At 43.7% G+C, this 19,137-nt stretch overlaps 1 protein-coding gene across 2 annotated transcripts in view; it reads right to left on the reverse strand.

Annotated features, from left to right (window-relative positions):
• COPB1 (coat protein complex I subunit beta 1) overlaps positions 1 to 19,137 on the reverse strand; it is a 63,815-nt gene that overhangs the window by 5,833 nt on the left and 38,845 nt on the right. Inside the window, exons 12-19 of one of the 2 annotated variants that reach the window (XM_068109753.2) lie at positions 18,983 to 19,079; positions 15,134 to 15,294; positions 14,926 to 15,046; positions 12,202 to 12,429; positions 11,821 to 12,003; positions 9,048 to 9,192; positions 8,694 to 8,813; positions 1,168 to 1,313 (exon numbers count right to left, since the gene is read on the reverse strand). In XM_068109753.2, the coding sequence (XP_067965854.1) occupies positions 1,168 to 1,313; positions 8,694 to 8,813; positions 9,048 to 9,192; positions 11,821 to 12,003; positions 12,202 to 12,429; positions 14,926 to 15,046; positions 15,134 to 15,294; positions 18,983 to 19,079 (1,201 nt within the window). The remainder of the gene's footprint in view (positions 1 to 1,167; positions 1,314 to 8,693; positions 8,814 to 9,047; positions 9,193 to 11,820; positions 12,004 to 12,201; positions 12,430 to 14,925; positions 15,047 to 15,133; positions 15,295 to 18,982; positions 19,080 to 19,137) is intronic. The other variant, XM_068109754.2, reaches the window with a different exon arrangement.

A 19,137-nucleotide genomic window follows, 5' to 3' on the forward strand; every position in this document is an offset into this window, starting at 1 on the left:
CTTTCTTCACCATTGAGAGATATAGTCCGTGGGCTGAGTAGGGTTTACATGCACCCCCCCCCCCCCCCCCCCCACAACTTAACTTCCCGGGTATGTCCATATACCCCCCACCCTAGGGGTTAGGAAAAACCATGTTAACAGAAAAAAAACTCATTCCCTCATAGTTTGACCTCTGGTGACCTCATTAGTGACCTCATTTGCATATAACACATATCATTGTAAAGAGGACAAAACATTTTGAGGGGTCATATGCAACCATAGGATGACGAGGTAAAAAGTTATGGCCATTTGAATTTCGCCTACCCCTAATTTTCGGAAATCACCGACACAGGGGGGTAACATCAAAATATGCGTGGGAGGTACCTTGGGAATGAGTTTTTTTTCTGTTAACATGGTTTTTCCTAACCCCGAGGGTGGGGGGTACATGGACATACCCGGGAAGTTAAGTTGTGGGGGGGGTGCATGTAAACCCTACTCAGCCCACGGACTAATAGGGCGAAAAACTATATATAGCACAATATCTCAAAAAGTTGTGGACGGATTCGGAAGAAACTTGGTGGGCCAGGTTAGAAGTAAGTGAAATGGATTGTGTAGGCATATACAGGGGATAAGAGGTAGCGTAACTACTCTAGATTCACTCGTTGCAGCACTCTGATAGTACGAGGGGTCTACAGGGCCTTTCTTGGTCCTGACGTGGGGTGTCTGAACAAAAAAAAAGAAGGAATTTGACCAGAACAATTCAAACTAGAATGGTGCTCAGTGGAGCGCAAACCTCCACAAGGCCGAACAGTTTAGGTTTTGTATGTCACTGACAGGCACCACCAAGTTTTGCCATAATCTATCTTCAACTTTTTGAAACTTTTTATCGTGCGATATATCGTTTTGGCCCAATCTCTTAATAGTGAAGGTTCACTTTAAAAAGTTCTCGTATCTGGTTCAGATCTTCACCAAAATCGAATCAATTAGTCCTCGTCACAAACCCAACCTGTCCACAACGTGCAGTCCGAATCCATCCATATCTTGTTGTAATATCCTGCTCAAAAGCACACAGACAAACAGGGGTGAAAACATAACCACTGCCTACGTTCGGTGGCGGAGGCGAAAAGGTAAGACGTGGGTGTGCAAAGAGCATGCATTTATGCAGTTTGTACATTAATGTTACGTTACCTTGTTCTCCCATTCAAACTCGGCCCACATCTGGCGAAACTCAGCGTCTGAGCAAGACGCAGGCTGGATGTAATCCATTATGTCTATGTGGATGTCATTGAGTACAACACAGTTGCGGTCGCTCGCTGCTCCAGTCACATCATACACTGCACGGGGTGGAGATTTCAAAATGACATTTTAAAAAGGGCTTTGAAAATACAACACCACTCAATCACGCAGTTACATCCCTCTAAACCACGTGTTCGGCTGAGACACGATGTAGATGTGATAGAACAAAATGGGATGCAAAAAAGTTAATTGGTGCTTTTATACCACAGTACATAAAAAAATAACGTAAATAAAAATTAATGTCATTCTACCACAAATACAGCCATTTAAATCAATAAATAATGGTACAAAACATTCACCACAACATTCAGTTCCAATGCACAAAAAGGGGAGAAAGAAGTGTTAAACTGAAGCTTTAAGCTCTATTGTGGTGTTGAAGCCTCACAGTTTCCTTACTTTGACTCATAATTATTCCCACATGATGATTAATAAGACAACGCAAGATGGTGAACCAGGACGTAAGGTGGAAGGAGACATGCGGTGAGTCCCCTTCTTTTTTTTTTTCCCCCGGTGAAGCACGGACACAAGTCAAACGGGGAAAAAGAACAGCCCCCACCGCGCGCAGTGAAACAATGTTTTCGCAATCGAAGAGAAAACGTTCCAAACTTTACACATGCTATTAAAAGGTGACGCAAAGAGTGCTCGAATAAGAGCACCCGAGAATTCGATTTGGTGGCATAATGGTCAGATCATCCACTCCGATTCTGCATCATTGGCCTTCCATATATATATATATACGGTGCATTCAGAAAGTATTCAGACCCCTTCACTTTTTCCACATTTTGTTATGTTGCAGCCTTTTGCTGAAATCGTTTAAATTCATTTTTTCCCTCATCAATCTACACCCAATACCCCATAATGACAAAGAGAAAACAGGATTTTAGAAAGTTTTGCAAATGTATTAAAAAGAAAAAACTGAAATATCACATTGACATAAGTATTCATACCCTTCGCTATGACGCTTGAAATTTAGCTCAGGTGCCTGCCATTTCTCTTGATCATCTTTGAGATGTTTCGACACCTTCATATGGTCCACCTGTGGTAAATTAAATTGATTGCACATGATTTGGAAAGGCACACACCTGTCTATATAAGGTCTCACAGCTGACAATGCATATCAGAGCAAAAACCAAGCCATGAGGTCCAAGGAACTGCCTGCAGAGCTCAGAGACAGGATTGTGTCGTGGCACAGATCTGGGGAAACCTACAAAATTTTCTGCTGCATTGAAGGTTCCCAAGAGCACAGAGGCCTCCATAATTCTTAAATGGAAGAAGTTTGGAACAACCAGGACTCTTCCTAGAGCTGGCCGCCCGGCCAAACTGAGCAATCGGGGGAGAAGGGCCTTGGTAATAGAGGTGACCAAGAACCCGATGGTCACTCTGGCTGAGCTCCAGAGATCCTGTGTGGAGATGGGAGAAACTTCCAGAAGGACAACCATCACTGCAACACTCCACCTATCTGGGCTTTATGGCAGAGTGGCCAGACGGAAGCCTCTCCTCAGTGAAAGACACATGAAAGCCCACAGAATCTTGTTTCTCACAGTCCGAAGCACCCTTTAGGTGCTTTTTTGCAAACTCCAAGCGGGCTTTCATGTCTTTTTATTTCATGTGTCCAAGTGGGCAAAGGGTCTGAATATAAGTATTTGGTCTCCACAATTCTATATTTCACTGTTAATATAACAGAACCTTTGTTTTTGATTCAGAACTTAATATATCCTTTCAAATCATGAAATAAAAAGAAATGGCATTGACAAAATTATTGACATCTGAGACTTCATATTTGGTAGCACGGCCTTTGGACAAAATAACTGGAGTCAAGAGCTTCCTATAGCCATGAATGAGCTTCCTACACCTCTCTGCTGACAGTTTGTCCCACTCTCCTTGTGCAAACTGCTCCAGTTCTCCCAGATTTGAAGGGTGCCTTCTCCCAACTGCTGTTTTCAGATCTCCCCACAGGTGTTCAACGGGATTTAGATCTGGACTAATTTCTGGCTTCTTCGGAACAGTCCAGCGTTTAGTCTTGAACCATTCCTGGGTGCTTTTGGAAGTGCTTTTGGGTCATTGTCCTGCTGCAAGACCCATGACTTTCGACGGAGACCCAGCTTTCTGACACTGGGTTGAACACTGCTCTCCAAAATGCCTTGGTAATCTCCTGATTTCAGGATTCCATGCACACATTCAAGACACACATTGACACACAAGACACACACACAAGACACACACACACACACACACACACACACACACACACACACACACACACACACACACACACACACACACTGGATCCCAACTTATTACATGGTGGTTCTTCTTCTTCACGACAATTGGAGCATGCTAATTTATACAAATATACCTGAACTAAAGTAATCACTGCCTACACCCTGGTGTTGGTGTTGGGCTAACCCTGGTGTTGGGCTAGCGGCTAGGGTGCCGGCTTAGGATCCTAGGATCCTGGGTTCGAATCCCGGTTGATCGCTGAATTAACGCCAGGGGGGTTGACTCAGCCTGTCATCCTTCCGAGGTCGGCTAATTGAGTACCAGTTCACTGGTAATTCCCTGTTTGTCGTTAAAGGCGGCAAAAAGGGTTGGCGTCAGGAAGGGCATCCGGCCGTAAAACATTGCTTCAAAAAGGGGACCAAAAAAACCAACAACAACCACGGTTCCCGAAAAAGGCCAACCCCTGCTTTGCGGGGAAAAATGGCCTCTAAAGGTGGTTATTTTTTATTTTTATTTTATGCACACATTCAAGGCACCCAGTGCCAGAAGCAGCACAGCAACCCCAAAACATCACTGAACCTCCTCCATGTTTGACTGTAGGGAAGGTGTTCTTTTCTTTGAAGACTTCATTTTGTTTTCTGTAACCATAGACATGATGTGCTTTACCAAAAAAACTCTAATTTGGTCTCATCTATCCACAGGACATTCACCCAGAAGGAATTTGGCTTGTTCAGGTGTGTTTTGGAAAGCTCCAGTCTGGCTTTCTCAGCAGTGGGGTCCACCTGGGTCTCCTTTCATTGAGTTGGCGACGGTTGGTGCGAGTTGAAACTGTCGTACATTGTCTCTGAAGGTCAGTTTTGAATCTGTTTGGCAGTTGATTGGGGTGCTTTTTCCACCATTCGAACAATCCTTCGCTGTAACCTTTGATCAAGTTTTCTCTTGCAGCCACGTCCAGCAAGGTTGGCTACAGTGCCATGGGCCTTAAACTTCCTGATAACATTGCGTACAGTGGACACAGGAACATCAAGGTCTCTGGAGATGGAATTGTAGCTGTGAATCATATCCATGATTCATATCATATATATCATATCAATCATATCATATATAGCTGTGAATCAGTCCATGCTTGGATGCAATCTTGTGCCTGTTTTTTTTTTTTGTATACAAGATCGAGTCTCGTGTAAGAGCTAACATTAATCACCAAAAAAAAAAAACGGACACGTAAAAAAAACATATAATAAAGGGAGCGGGAAGCGGGAGACAACATGGGGAGAGAGAGGGAAGCACACAATCACAACAGTAGAGGACAGGGACATCGGGAGATCTGTGGGAGGGAGAGGTCTTGGGGGGAGGCTTGGGAAGGGGGAGGGGGGGGGGGTGGGAGAAGTATAAAACACATGGACACCAAGGACTTCAAGGAAAGAAGTCAGTATTTCAAAGAAGTGGATCTGGGGTGAAATTAATGGGGGTAGAAAAGATCAAGGTTTTGGATGGGGGAAGGTCAGAGATGGTGGTGAACAGCTGTTTTAAAGACCTGGAGGGATGAGTGGGATTGAAGAGAGTGAGGGAGTTTGTTCCAGAGGTGGGAGAAAAGAGGAATGAAAGTGAAGGTGGCAGTCTTGATGTTGGCAGTTTCACCAGAAGAGGGTTGCAGGCAGATCTTGTGTGACCTGTAGGAATATTTGGGGGACAGAGCACAGAGAGAGCTGGGGGAGCAAGGCTGGAGAGGAGTCGGTAGAAGACGGAAAGTCCACCAACCTGCCTGCGGTGAGTGAGTGAAAGGCCCTCAGAGTTAGCTTCATCGCGGGAGATTCCAATGATTCTGAACGCTTTTGTTTCAACAGCGTGAAACCGAGCTAGGTGTGAGGCAGGAGCATCAGCTCAGAGGGGAGAACAGTATTCCATTGAGCTGCGGATGAAAGCCTTGTATGTGGTGAGGAGCTCAGGTGTGCCAAGGAAAGACTTCGCACGACGGAGGATGCCCAGTCGGCGGCTGGCTTTGGAGGCCAGCTTGGAAATGTGGTTTTCCCAGGAAAGTTCATGGCAGATAGTGAGACCCAAAAGCTTAAGTGACAGAACTTCTTGGAGAGGATTGTTGAGAAAGGAGATGGGAGGGTTGTCCAGTCGATCTTTTCGGAGAGACATAGTAAGAGTGTGAGATTTGTCAGGATTGAAAGACATGACCAGTTTGACCAGTCTGTGATTTTGTCCAGGTCTGCAGAGAGTGAGGAGGCTACAGACTGCCGATCTGAGGGATGAGGTATAGAGCAGCAGAGAGTGAGTCGTCAGCAGAGGGATAGAAAGGATTTTCCAGAGAGTCAGAGAGATCATTGATGAAGACCAGAAAAAAAGCACAGGGCCCAGAACACTGCCTTGGGGAACTGCAGCCTGAACAGGAAGAGGAGATGAGAGAAATCCATTCAGGGCCACACGTTGACAATGACCAGAGAGGAAGTCCGCAAGCCATGAGTGGAGATTTCCAAGGATACCATAGGAGGGTTTGGTGAGCAGAATGGGGTGCGAGACCGTATCAAAGGCACGTGATAGATATGTCAAGGGAGACAGCTCTGGTTTTCTGTTTGGCATTGAGAACCTCCATCCATTGTTGAGACAGCAGAAGCAGCATGTCCAGAGTAGAGTGACCTGGTCTGAAACCAAATTGATGATCAGAGATCAAGCCATTGGAGAAGAGGAAGGATTTGATCGCCGAAGCAATGATGGATTCTTTGACAAGACCTCTTCAGACAATTCTCTGGTTTTCTTTCTTTTCTCCATGCTCATTGCGGTACACACAGTGACACAAAACAGCAGAATGACTCCTTTTCTCTATTCAAACTGTTTGAATGAGCGATTTTTATATTGCAGGCACCTGCAACTCACCATAGGCGAGTTCAATTCCAAAGTAAAGGATAAACACCTGCTTGAAATCTCATTATTTCTCACAACTTCTGAAAGGTGCCAAAAATATTGTCCGGGCCATTTTAGGATCTGTGTGTGGAATAAGCTCGGATTTATTAATTTTGTCAGCTTTTTTGTTTTATTCCACTGTTAACCAAAGAAATACATTTGTGGATACCAAAATGTTTTCTAATTTCAACAATTTTCTGGAAGAAATGGTGTATTATTTGAAAAAAGTGCAAGGGTGCCAATATTTTTGGCCACGACTGCATACGAGTCGACTGTATCGTGTATGTATATATACAGTCACGTGAAAAAGCAAGTACACCCCATGTAAAGTTTTGACTTTTTCAACATATTTCAACATACAGCTATTTGATCTTCATTTCAACAATATTGATAGATAATGGTGATATTATATAACAAATATCATGAAACATTTACATTTTGTAGTCCATTGTATAATTTAAATAAACATAAATGCAAATTTCGCATGTGGAAAAAGTAAGTACACCCTTCGCTCTAATAGGTGGTATTGACCCTTTGGCAGAAACAACCTCAAGTCGGCGTTTCTTATAACTGTCTACCAGTCTCTGACTGGGAGAAATTTTTGCCCACTCCTCCATGCAGAATTCTTTCAGCTGTGTGATGTTTGAGGGGTTTCTTGCATGCGCAGCTCGTTTCAAGTCCCCCCACAACATCTTGATGGGATTTAGATCCGGGCTTTGACTTGGCCATTCCAGAACCCTCCATTTCTTTCTTTTCAGCCATTCCTTGGTGGATTTACTGGTATGTTTAGGGTCATTGTCATGTTGCAAGGTCCACCTTCGGTTGAGCTTCCACTTTCCGACAGATGGCCTCACATTATCTTCAAGCACCCTCTGGTACAATGACGAATTCATAGTGGATTCTATGATGGTGAGCTGCCCAGGCCCTGATGCAGCAAAGCTGCCCCAAACCGTAATATTTCCACCACCATGCTTTACAGTTGGTATCAGGTTCTTGTGGTCAAATGCTGTCTTTGGTTTTCGCCAAACATGTCTTCTGGTACTGTGGCCAAATAGCTCTACCTTTGACTCATCTGTCCAGAGCACATTTTTCCAGAAGTGCTGGTCTTTGCCTCAGTGTTCATTGGCAAACTTTAGTCTTGCCCTGATGTTCTTTCTGGACAGCAAAGGTTTCCTCCTGGCACACCTCCCATGCAGATCAAATTTGTGCAGCCTCTTTCTAATGGTAGACTCGTGCACTTTGACATCAACAATGGCAAGAGCTACCTGTATGTCCCGTGATGACATTCTTGTGTTCTTAGAGACTTCTTTCAGCATCTTGCGGTCTGCTCTCGGGCTGAACTTGCTGGGGCGGCCTGGCCTGAACAAGTTGGCAGTTGTTTGGAATCTTCTCCACTTGTAGATTATCTTCCGGACAGTCGAATGATTGATTTCAAATTGTTTGGAGATCTTTTTAAATCCCTTCTCAGACTCGTAGGCATCTATAACCTTGTTTCTGAAGGCATCAGAAAGCTCTTTTGATCTAGGCATGGTGACGCCACACACTTCAACAACAAAAAGCAAACCAAACTAAATGTCTGAGGTTTAAATAAGACAGGTCCTCCAAGATCCTCTCCAACGATGTTCTAATCATTTGCACCTGAGCTGGTGCACCTGATTCTAATTTTAGGTATTTGAAATGGTGATAAATGTAGGGGTGTACTTACTTTTTCCACATGCGAAATTTGCATTTATGTTTATTTAAATTATACAATGGACTACAAAATGTAAATGTTTCATGATATTTGTTATTTTATATCACCTTTATCTATCAATATTGTTGAAATGAAGATCAAATAGCTGTATGTTGAAAAAGTCAAAACTTCACATGGGGGGTACTTACTTTTTCACGTGACTGTATATATATATGAAGGAAAGCTGGTACAACCAGCCAACGTGACCACACCACATACTACGATACTTTAAAGCACTCGATAATACCACAAAGTAAAAACCATTGGGCATACGAGGTTTAGATTGCTACGTACTCCATACTTGACAGAATCGTTGAGGATGTCTGTCTACCATCCGTTTGAAACATTTAATGCAACCTTCCTTACGCTGCCCTTCACCCCCCCCCCCCCCCTCCTCACCCTGCCCCCCAAAATAGAGATACTGGTGAAAATAAATTACAGTAGGCATTAAAAATTGCACTATCAACTGCTCACGTGCTTTACTTATGCCAAGCTACATCTGATAATCAAGAAGCTGTGGTGTCTGCACTGTCACAGCAAAGTCTCATGAGAATCTCACCGATGTTCCCAAATATGATGCCATTCTCGGTTGAGGCAACTTTAACATTTGCCTTGATGTTGGCAAAGTCGTAGGGAGCCAGTGTCAAAGGAGTTGGCTTTTCCACCAGCTTCAGATCCCCTGAAGCAAATGTACATTTGAAACTTCAGTCGATATTTCAATTTTAAAAAAATACAATGTTTCCTTGTATCATTATTTACAGGCAATGAAGAAAAAAATCATGGCATGTTGTGAAGCACATTTTTTTTTAAAAAGAACATAAATATGGCAACAATGAAGCATTTTAAAGGAAAGACCTCACTGTCGCACTTCACCATCTGTACAAATCGTTTCATTTTTGTGCCGGTATCTCACCTAGGGTGGCGAGCTCCAGCGTGCAGTTCTGCAACGTGTCCGCAGTTTGGTTCACGATAAGAACGTCCAGCACAATGTCATATTGGTTGACGTGGATGTAGGCCTCGGCATAGACTGGATCGGAGAAACCAGTCAACTGTGTAACCTGTGAGGTGAATGTACAGGAAAAATCAGCATTGCACCTTGATAAAGATGCGCTGTGGTTTCATGTTGAAGACATTTCAGTGCAGATTGGTGCTGGGTGTATTAACCGAGAACAAAACATGGCTGCAAAAAACCAGCCCGCCAGGTTATCGGCAGAGCAGGTAGACAAAGATTTGTTCGACCATAAAGGTACAGAAGAGAAGAGAGAAATTGATGTATGTTGATTGGACCATTCGTTAAAACGAATGTGTTAAATGCAAAGGTATATCTGTATACAATACATACAATAGTGCATCAATAAAATGATAAATTAGTGTCAAAGCCGCTCGACTCCAACTTACTCCTTTGGCCTCAAGCACACCACATCCTGGTGTTTGTGAAACGGTTAAGGTGGCCGGCTTGAGATCTTAGGGTCCTGAGTTTGAGCTGCTGTCGTGCCGTTGAAATAACACCAGGTGTGTTGACTCAGCCTGTCATCCTTCCGACATCAGCAAAATGAGTACCAGCTTACTGGTAATAGGTGGCATTACATCAGCGGCATGGCCGCACCCCCAGAAAGTGATGCAGCCAAGAAGCCACAGGTTGCACACGAACCACCACACTAGCCTATGAAATGTCTAGCCTAGGTTCCGATCTCAACCTACGTATAAGATGTCATCCTGGTGTTTCTCTTGCAGAACAAGGCATCAATGTGTGCGTGGTATCTCGGATTGACATTCAGCTGGACGTCTCGTCTGTCAGCATTGGTTGGTGGACGTTAAATATCCCACTGTTCTTTGTGAAGAGTCGGTGAGTTATCGCCAGCACCATGGACAAATTCAATATTCCTGCCATAACCTACACTGCATCAGGACACAGCTGCACCACTCATAAAATGATGCTACCCGCATCCAGTGCCACATACAAAATAAGAAGAAGAAATACACCCCACAGAAAATAAATAAGGCATGTTAGTCATCCTTCCAGGACCTACTGCACTAGCTATGCCTATTCTCAGCTTTGGTTGTTCATCTATTATACGAAACATCATGTTTTATTTGATGTATTTATATGCGAGGGGGCAAAGAAGATCAGGAAGTCATGGTTTGTGCAAAACAGTGCACTGGGAAACAAAGGGAAGTATGGATAGATGATGCAGCAATCTTGGTTTGGAAATGGATAAGCAATTTATCTGGGCACATCAGAGAGGTCAGGCCAAGATACATTTTCAACATAAACATATCTTCAGGAATTGGAAATCTGTGACCCAAATAGTTAATTTGCAGGAAACAACACACAAAGTTGATCGAAAATACAACTTCCCTCTTCAGGTTATCCACCGATTTGCTGGAAATCTGACGTGTGACGAGGTAATAAGTGACTTGACAAATGACATAATCTGCCCCAGAATGCTCGGCATGCATGCGCATAAATCCCTCACAGCAATGGTCATCAGGGCAGGGAATGTATATCATGCGTGACAGATAAGGATCGTTACGTAAAATAGCTCAAATACCTTCTAAAATAAGCAGAAAATACCTGAAAAAAATACCCGCGAGAAAGAGTTGTGCTTCTTAACAACAAAATATTTGGAGAATTCTCTGATCAACTCATCTAAAAAGTCGACATCTTGCAGCCCGTACTGAGAAAAGCTCCCGACGATGTAGGCCCGTGCAAGGTCTGTGGACGGCACATCCTACCAAACCTACCCAATCATCTCTGTCTGTGAGTGGACTTTGAACCTTGTGAAATTACCTCGTGTGAACACAGCAGCCTTGGTGATTTATTTAATGGAATGTTTGTCTGCAATTAGAAAGACAATGCTGTCATTGCCAACATTCAGGAAAACTTCCCAGAGGGAGACACTGTATGTGGTTTGGGTGCTTCTTGACACAGATGGAAAGGTCATATCTGGGGCTTGTCAATACACAGGGTAAGATTGAAATGATGATATAAACTATTAATTATGTTTGGGAGCAGTGGGTGTGGGGGGTGGCGAGGGCGAAAGGTGTATGGGCTGTGAGGGTAGTTATAAATATATATTTTTTGTTTGGTTCTAGAGCCGCAAGATAAATTACACCAAATTTTTGCATCTGTTGGTAAAAGGAGCGTGTGTGTGTGTGTGTGTGTGTGTGTGTGTGTGTGTGTGTGTGTGTGTGTGTGTGTGTGTGTGTGTGTGTGTGTGTGTGTTAGAATGAAAAAATGAAAGAGAAACAGAAATGAAAAAATGAGATGTGTGTCTGCATGTGTGTTATATCTACTGCCGCCATCCACGGATATTTTCTCGTATTTCTACGAGTCCGATTTGCATTCAGAAACAGAACAATTATTTTTAACCCATTTGAAATCGCCATTCTTTCGTCCAAATACTGAAAATGATGTTAAGAAGACAATTTGAATCACAGATTCCGCATTAGCAGGGGCACGTTAAAAGTGACCGGTGAGCAGAAGCGAGTCACTGAAAATGCACACAACACATGTGCAGAAGGTCTCGTTAGCATTCTTACATCATTTTGAAAGTCACGTATTGTCAAGTTGAAATATAAAGCAAGATACCCCCAAATAAACGTAAAATTTGCCCAGCGGACATCCAAATTGCACTTAGAGGAACAAATGAGGCAAAAGTGACATATCAGCGATGTTCCATCACCTTATTCAGTTTGGAGGAAGCCATGGGATCAGCAGCCTCGTTTTTCTGCACATGACCAACGGCAGCTAGCAGGCTCTGTTGAAACAAGTCCTCCTTGGAAATGTTATCACTACGTGCCACCAGTTGGTCAAAGGAAACTGGGTCATCTGCTTGAACTGACACATTGCGTTTCTCCAAGTTTTTCTGCAAATCCACAGAATGCCAGATTAAGGCATATGCCAAACTTTAAGCATTGAATTATGCTTTCAATGGCATCGCAATTCCTGCTAACGAACATGGCATGTTATATAGAAACGATGGAAAGCTGAGAAGACATTGTGTGGCATTTCTTCAATCCCATGGTCAAATCGAGAAAGTGTCAGTGTCAGTGTCAGTGCAAACCTTCTGTGAGCGCTTCTCTTCCTCCTGGCGTGCTGTCAGCATCTGTGAGAGGGAGTTCCGGCATTCGGTGTTGAAGATGTCAGTGAGGAATGGCAAGAGCTCCGACAGCACCTTGAGGCAAATGGAAATCCTGTCCATGTCGTCCTCAGAAATGGCTTTCTTGGGAAGTCCTGAGCGACCCAGGTGAAGCACACTGGACATCATAAGCATGGCCTCTGCCAAAAACACCTACCAGGCACAAGACAAAACAGCATTAGCAAAAATATGATTACCCTTTGAGGCCTGATGGCTCAACATGTGGATAAAGTCAGTGCTCTGTTGGGCTGACAGGATGGCCCAAAGGTAAGCACACTTGCCTCTAAGGTGTCTAGCGTGTTTGATTCTCGACTTGCCTATAAACTGTCATCCCGGTATTTCACAGGCAGGGTGATTCATCAATTTGTGTGCCGTCGCTCGGATGGACGTTAGACTAGGCGTCCCGTCTGCCAGCATGCGTTGGTGGACGTTAAAGATCCCACAGTATCCTTCGCAAAGAGTACGCGAGTTATCAGCAGCACCCTGGACAAATTCCAAATTCCTGCCTCGACTACTGCTGGAGGACGGATGGCAAACCACGTAGCATGACCCCAGACCAAGAAACTGCTTTGCCACAACCAATGCTCTGTTTCTCGGTAAAGTGGGTCTTGTAGTAACACGTGTATACCAATCCAGTGACGGCTCCATAGTTGCAGGCAATAGCTTAGGACTGCAATGTGAACAAGGTGCCAGCACACTTGTAAAAATATGGCCGACTCTTGCAAAATATACCATGGGATCTTTGACATCCACCAATTAATGCAAGCACACAGGCACCTTGGCTTAATGTTCCTCAACTGGATGCAGCACTCTGATATAATCCTTTGCCAGAAAAGCACCCCGGTGACAGGTTATCGTCAGGTCGGGAATTACAGTGACGTGAAAAAGTAAGTACACCCGATGTAAAGTTTTGACTTTTTCAACATATTTCAACATACAGCTATTTGATCTTCATTTCAACAATATTGATAGATAAAGGTGATATAATATAACAAATATCAAGAAACATTTACATTTTGTTGTCCATTGTATAATTTAAATAAACATAAATGCAAATTTCGTATGTGGAAAAAATAAGTACACCCCTACATTTATCACTACTTCAAATACCTAAAATTAGAATCAGGTGAACCAGCTCAGGTACAAATGATTAGAACATCGTTAGAGAGAAACCTGTCTTATTTAAACCTCAGACATTTAGTTTGGTTTGCTCTTTGTTGTTGAAGTGTGCAGCGTCACCATGCCTATATCAAAAGAGCTCTCTGAGGTCTTCAGAAAGAAGGTTATAGATGCCTACGAGTCTGGGAAAGGATTTCAAAAGATCTCCAAACAATTTGAAATCAATCATTCGACTGTCCGGAAGATAATCTACAAGTGCAGAAGATTCCAAACAACTGCCAACTTGTTCAGGCTCGGCCGCCCCAGCGAGTTCAGCCCGAGAGCAGACCGCAAGATGCTGAAAGAAGTCTCCAAGAACCCCAGAATGTCATCACGGGACCTACAGGTAGCTTTTGCCACTGTTGATGTCAAAGTGCACGAGTCTACCATTAGAAAGAGGCTGCACAAATTTGATCTACATGGGAGGTGTGCCAGGAGGAAACCTTTGCTGTCCAGAAAGAACATCAGGGCAAGACTAAAGTTTGCCAATCAACACCGAGGCAAAGACCAGCACTTCTGGAACAATGTGCTCTGGACAGATGAGTCAAAGGTAGAGCTATTTGGCCACAGTACCAGAAGACATGTTTGGCGAAAACCAAAGACAGCATTTGACCACAATAACCTGATACCAACTGTAAAGCATGGTGGTGGAAATATTATGGTTTGGGGCATGTTTGCTGCATCAGGGCCTGGGCATCTCACCATCATAGAATCCACTATGAATTCTTCATTGTACCAGAGGGTGCTTGAGGATAATGTGAGGCCAACTGTCGGAAAGTTGAAGCTCAACCGAAGGTGGACCTTACAACATGACAATGACCCTAAATATACCAGTAAATCCACCAAGGAATGGCTGAAAAGAAAGAAATGGAGGGTTCTGGAATGGCCAAGTCAAAGCCCGGATCTAAATCCCATCGAGATGTTGTGGGGGGATTTTAAACGAGCTGTGCATGCAAGAAACCCCTCAAACATCGCACAGCTGAAAGAATTGTGCATGGAGGAGTGGGTAAAAATTTCTCCCAGAATACAGTCGATGCCAGAGACGGGTAGACAGTTATAAGAAACGCCTACTTGAGGTTGTTTCTGCCAAAGGGGGCAATACCACCTATTAGAGCGTGGGGTGTACTTACTTTTTCCACATGCGAAATTTGCATTTATGTTTATTTAAATTGTACAATGGACTACAAAATGTAAATGTTTCATGATATTTGTTATATTATATCACCTTTATCTATCAATAATGTTGAAATGAAGATCAAATAGCTGAATGTTGAAATATGTTGAAAAAGTCAAAACTTTACATGGGGTGTACTTACTTTTTCACGTGACTGTATATCAAAAGTAGAGAGCTCAAAGACAAGTATGCCAACTCTGCAACAACCTATCAGCCCCATTTATGTTACACTCAACTAATTGGATTGATTCATTATCTTGGCCCAGAAATGAGTAAAAGTGCACCCGATTGGAATTTCCAGCAAGGCAAACACTTACATTCTTCTTGTGATCGCTGTCCACCAACGAGATGTAACGCAGAGCGAGCTTCGTTAGCGTGGTGGCAAGTGAAGCCCCGACAAAGAAGTCACCTTCGAGCAAGAAAGCTCGCAAGGGTGGCCTAGTTAGCAAGGATGCAACAGGTGTTGAGCAAACCAGGAAATTTTTGAAAGAGAATATTCAAGCACTGTGTTTAAAAGCCACCCACCTTTCTTCCTCCTTCTTGACTATATGCGCGCTGCTGAGTGCACTCTGAGTTACATATGTTCCCATCTCAGTCACCAGCTTCGGTGCCGGTGACAACGTTATTTCCTCCTCGGGCTTCGATTCACCCGCTGCTTTCTTCAGCTCGGTCTCCACGATAGGGATCTAAACGTGGCCGCAAAGCAAAGACCTCAGGGCATGCCAAGCCATGATTAAAGTAGTAAGAACAGCCTCTCTGATATATATATATATATATATATACTGAAACGCAAAAGAAACTTACCACCTTTGAAACCTTTAAATATCAACAATAACACTGCGTGTAGTAAATGTGTGAACTTATTTGTGGACAATAGTGTCCTCACTGTCAGACAAAACGGTCACGGATGGTCACTTGAACCTTCAATGGTCACTTCATAGCACAGCTGTTGAACAGCCGTTTTGACTGTCAGTGATTAGCCAAGGGGTACGGGATGATTTTAATGAGCTGCACGCGATGTCTTGATATTGGCTTTAAAAAGGCCAGTGCAAAATGGGCATTTTGACCGAAAAATTTGACCATTTTGACCAACTTCAAAAAGACCGAAAACGCAAAAGAAACTTACCACCTTTGAAACCTTTAAATATCAACAATAACACTGTGTGTAGTAAATGTGTGAACTTATTTGTGGACAATGGTGTCCTCACTGTCAGACAAAACGGTCACGGATGGTCACTTGAACCTTCAATGGTCACTTCATAGCACAGCTGTTGAACAGCCGTTTTGACTGTCAGTGATTAGCCAAGGGGTACGGGATGATTTTAATGAGCTGCACGCGATGTCTTGATATTGGCTTTAAAAAGGCCAGTGCAAAATGGGCATTTTGACCGAAAAATTTGACCATTTTGACCAACTTCAAAAAGACCGAAAACGCAAAAGAAACTTACCACCTTTGAAACCTTTAAATATCAACAATAACACTGTGTGTAGTAAATGTGTGAACTTATTTGTGGACAATGGTGTCCTCACTGTCAGACAAAATGGTCACGGATGGTCACTTGAACCTTCAATGGTCACTTCATAGCACAGCTGTTGAACAGCCGTTTTGACTGTCAGTGATTAGCCAAGGGGTACGGGATGATTTTAATGAGCTGCACGTGATGTCTTGATATTGGCTTTAAAAAGGCCAGTGCAAAATGGGCATTTTGACCGAAACATTTGACCATTTTGACCAACTTCAAAAAGACCGAAAACGCAAAAGAAACTTACCACTTGTTTGAAATGTAATAAAATTGTAACAGTTCAAAATAAAACAAACCAACAATTGCTAATTGAAACATTGGCATTTTATTGATGACATGTCAAGTTTTTGACCAAGATACACCATCTCATCAGTTTGTTCTACAGTACAGAACAGCACAGGGTGCAATGTCAGTCCCCTTTCAATAGCGTGTGTGGCCACCATTGTTTTTGACACAGGCAGTGCATCGTCGGCGTATACTGCCTACCAGTCTTTGGATGGATTGCTGCTGGATTCTGTCCCACTCAGTCCTCAATGTCTGAAGCAGCTCTGCCCGTGTCCTGGCCCTGCCAACTACGCGTCTCCCAAGCTCATCCCACAGGTGCTCCATGGGATTCAGGTCAGGGGAGAGTGCAGGCCACTGCATGGTGTTGATGTTCTCGCCTTGGAGAAATGCAGTGGTAAAGCGAGCAGCATGGGGACGAGCGTTGTCATGCTGAAAGTTTCTCAGTTCTGGGTGGTCTCAGGTCTCAGTTCTGGGTATTTAAAGGTTTCAAAGGTGGTAAGTTTCTTTTGCGTTTTCGGTCTTTTTGAAGTTGGTCAAAATGGTCAAATTTTTCAGTCAAAATGCCCATTTTGCACTGGCCTTTTTAAAGCCAATATCAAGACATCACGTGCAGCTCATTAAAATCATCCCGTACCCCTTGGCTAATCACTGACAGTCAAAACGGCTGTTCAACAGCTGTGCTATGAAGTGACCATTGAAGGTTCAAGTGACCATCCGTGACCGTTTTGTCTGACAGCGAGGACACTATTGTCCACAAATAAGTTCACACATTTACTACACGCAGTGTTATTGTTGGTATTTAAAGGTTTCAAAGGTGGTAAGTTTCTTTTGCGTTTCAGTATGTATATATATATATATATATATATATATATATATATATATATATATATATATATATATATACATATATATACTAGCTGAGGTACCCGGCTTCGCCCGGGTTGAATAAGAATAATACAAATATATGATGAAAAGAACATGTATATTTTAGAGCAATATCACAGTACATTTCCTACATGACGTTTTGTCAATTTTCAATTTCTCAAAACCTCTTGGTATACAACGTTTCTGGTTTTCTTACTTGGTGCCAAGACATAAAGATTGCTTGGTTTTCCAACCCTCGAGCAGCCCACGTACAGCTAGCCATGGGAAGTACCCGGCACTGCCGGGCGGGGGAAGGGAGGGAGGAGGAAGTGGAGGGGAGGGGAACGGGGGGGGGGGGGGGGGGGGGAGGGGAGGAGAGGGTGGGGAGGGGAGGAGAGGGTGGGGAGGGGAGAAGATGGGGGGAGGGGAGAAGAGGGGGGGAGGGGAGAAGAGGAGGGAGGGGGAGGAGGAGAGGGCAGAAGAGGAGGGAGGGAGAGAGGAGGAGAGGGGAGGGGGGGAGGAGGAGAGGGGAGGGGGGGAGAGAGGGAGGGGAGGAGGTGCAGGGGAGGGGAGGTGAGGGGGGAGGAGGGGGAGTGGGAGGGGGGAGGGGGAGGGGGAGGGGGAAGAGGGAAGGGGGGAGGGGGAGGGGGGAAGAGGGAAGGGGAGGTGAGGGGGCCTCGTCGGGGGGATATAAGGTAGATAAGGAAGGCGTTGTAACAGAAGAATCAAAATAAAAGTGGAAGAACATAAGGAAATGGGAGCTATTCGGGACCCACAGCCAAACCCGACAAACCATTGCAATACACCCCGAACGTCTAGCGCCGCCACAAACGACACCATGGAATTGCAGCTGGCACGGTTTTTAAAAACCATTGATATTAAAATAAAACGTAGCCTAAAACCACCGGGATTTTATGCTGATTCCGAATCTGTGTCTAAAAGTTTTCTCCGATGTGTAGTTCTTGAGTTATAAGCGGACATCCAGACAGACACACACACACACACACACACACACACACACACACACACACACACACACACACACACACACACACACACACACACACACACACACACACACACACACACACACACACACACACACACACCTCCTATACATATATATATATATATATATATATATATATATATGTCGTTGTTCTATCTGCTACAAGGGGTTTGCTCGTTACAATATAGCAATCGAGATCACATGATTGCACAAACTACAAGTATTGAAGACGAGAGAAAAATTTTGTGCAGCGATGGAACTCCCTCCGTTTAGAAATCCGCCACGCTGCCCTTCTTCTTCTTCTTTTTACTAATCCGATCCTTCAAAAGACACTTCTGTACAAGTGCACCGTCGATAAATTTCGAGTTTTGGAACATTTGAGGTTTTCTTGCAACAAATGCACTCTTGTTCCGAGATTCAATGTTGTGCTCGTTCGAACTATACCAATCTCAGAAAAAACTTTTCCTACAGAAACAGAAAACCTGCTGGAATTGCTTTATAAAATATTCCTCTTTGCCAACAAGGCCTCATTTAAAAATGCAACTACTAATACTTAGGATTCAAACTATTTTAATGTTCTTTAAACTGTGGTTTCCAGAAACCATGAAAGGTTCATGAAAGGTTTAGACATTCAAAATAAAATATTTCCCCCATAAAACCATGCGGCAATCGTATGCTAGTCCAAAAACATACCTCGCCAAGAGATCGGCGGATTTCTGTCATCACGCTCTGGATATCCTCTTGGGAAGAACAGTACTCACCGAGAATCCACAACGCACCGCGCTGGATTCTGATAGGAGGAACAAACAGGAGCACATTTATTCTGGCAGGAAAAAGAAAGATTCACT

This window comes from Myxine glutinosa, chromosome 3 (genome assembly GCF_964187855.1).
Source record: "Myxine glutinosa chromosome 3, kmMyxGlut1.1, whole genome shotgun sequence".
NCBI classification, from domain to species: Eukaryota; Metazoa; Chordata; class Myxini; order Myxiniformes; family Myxinidae; genus Myxine; species Myxine glutinosa.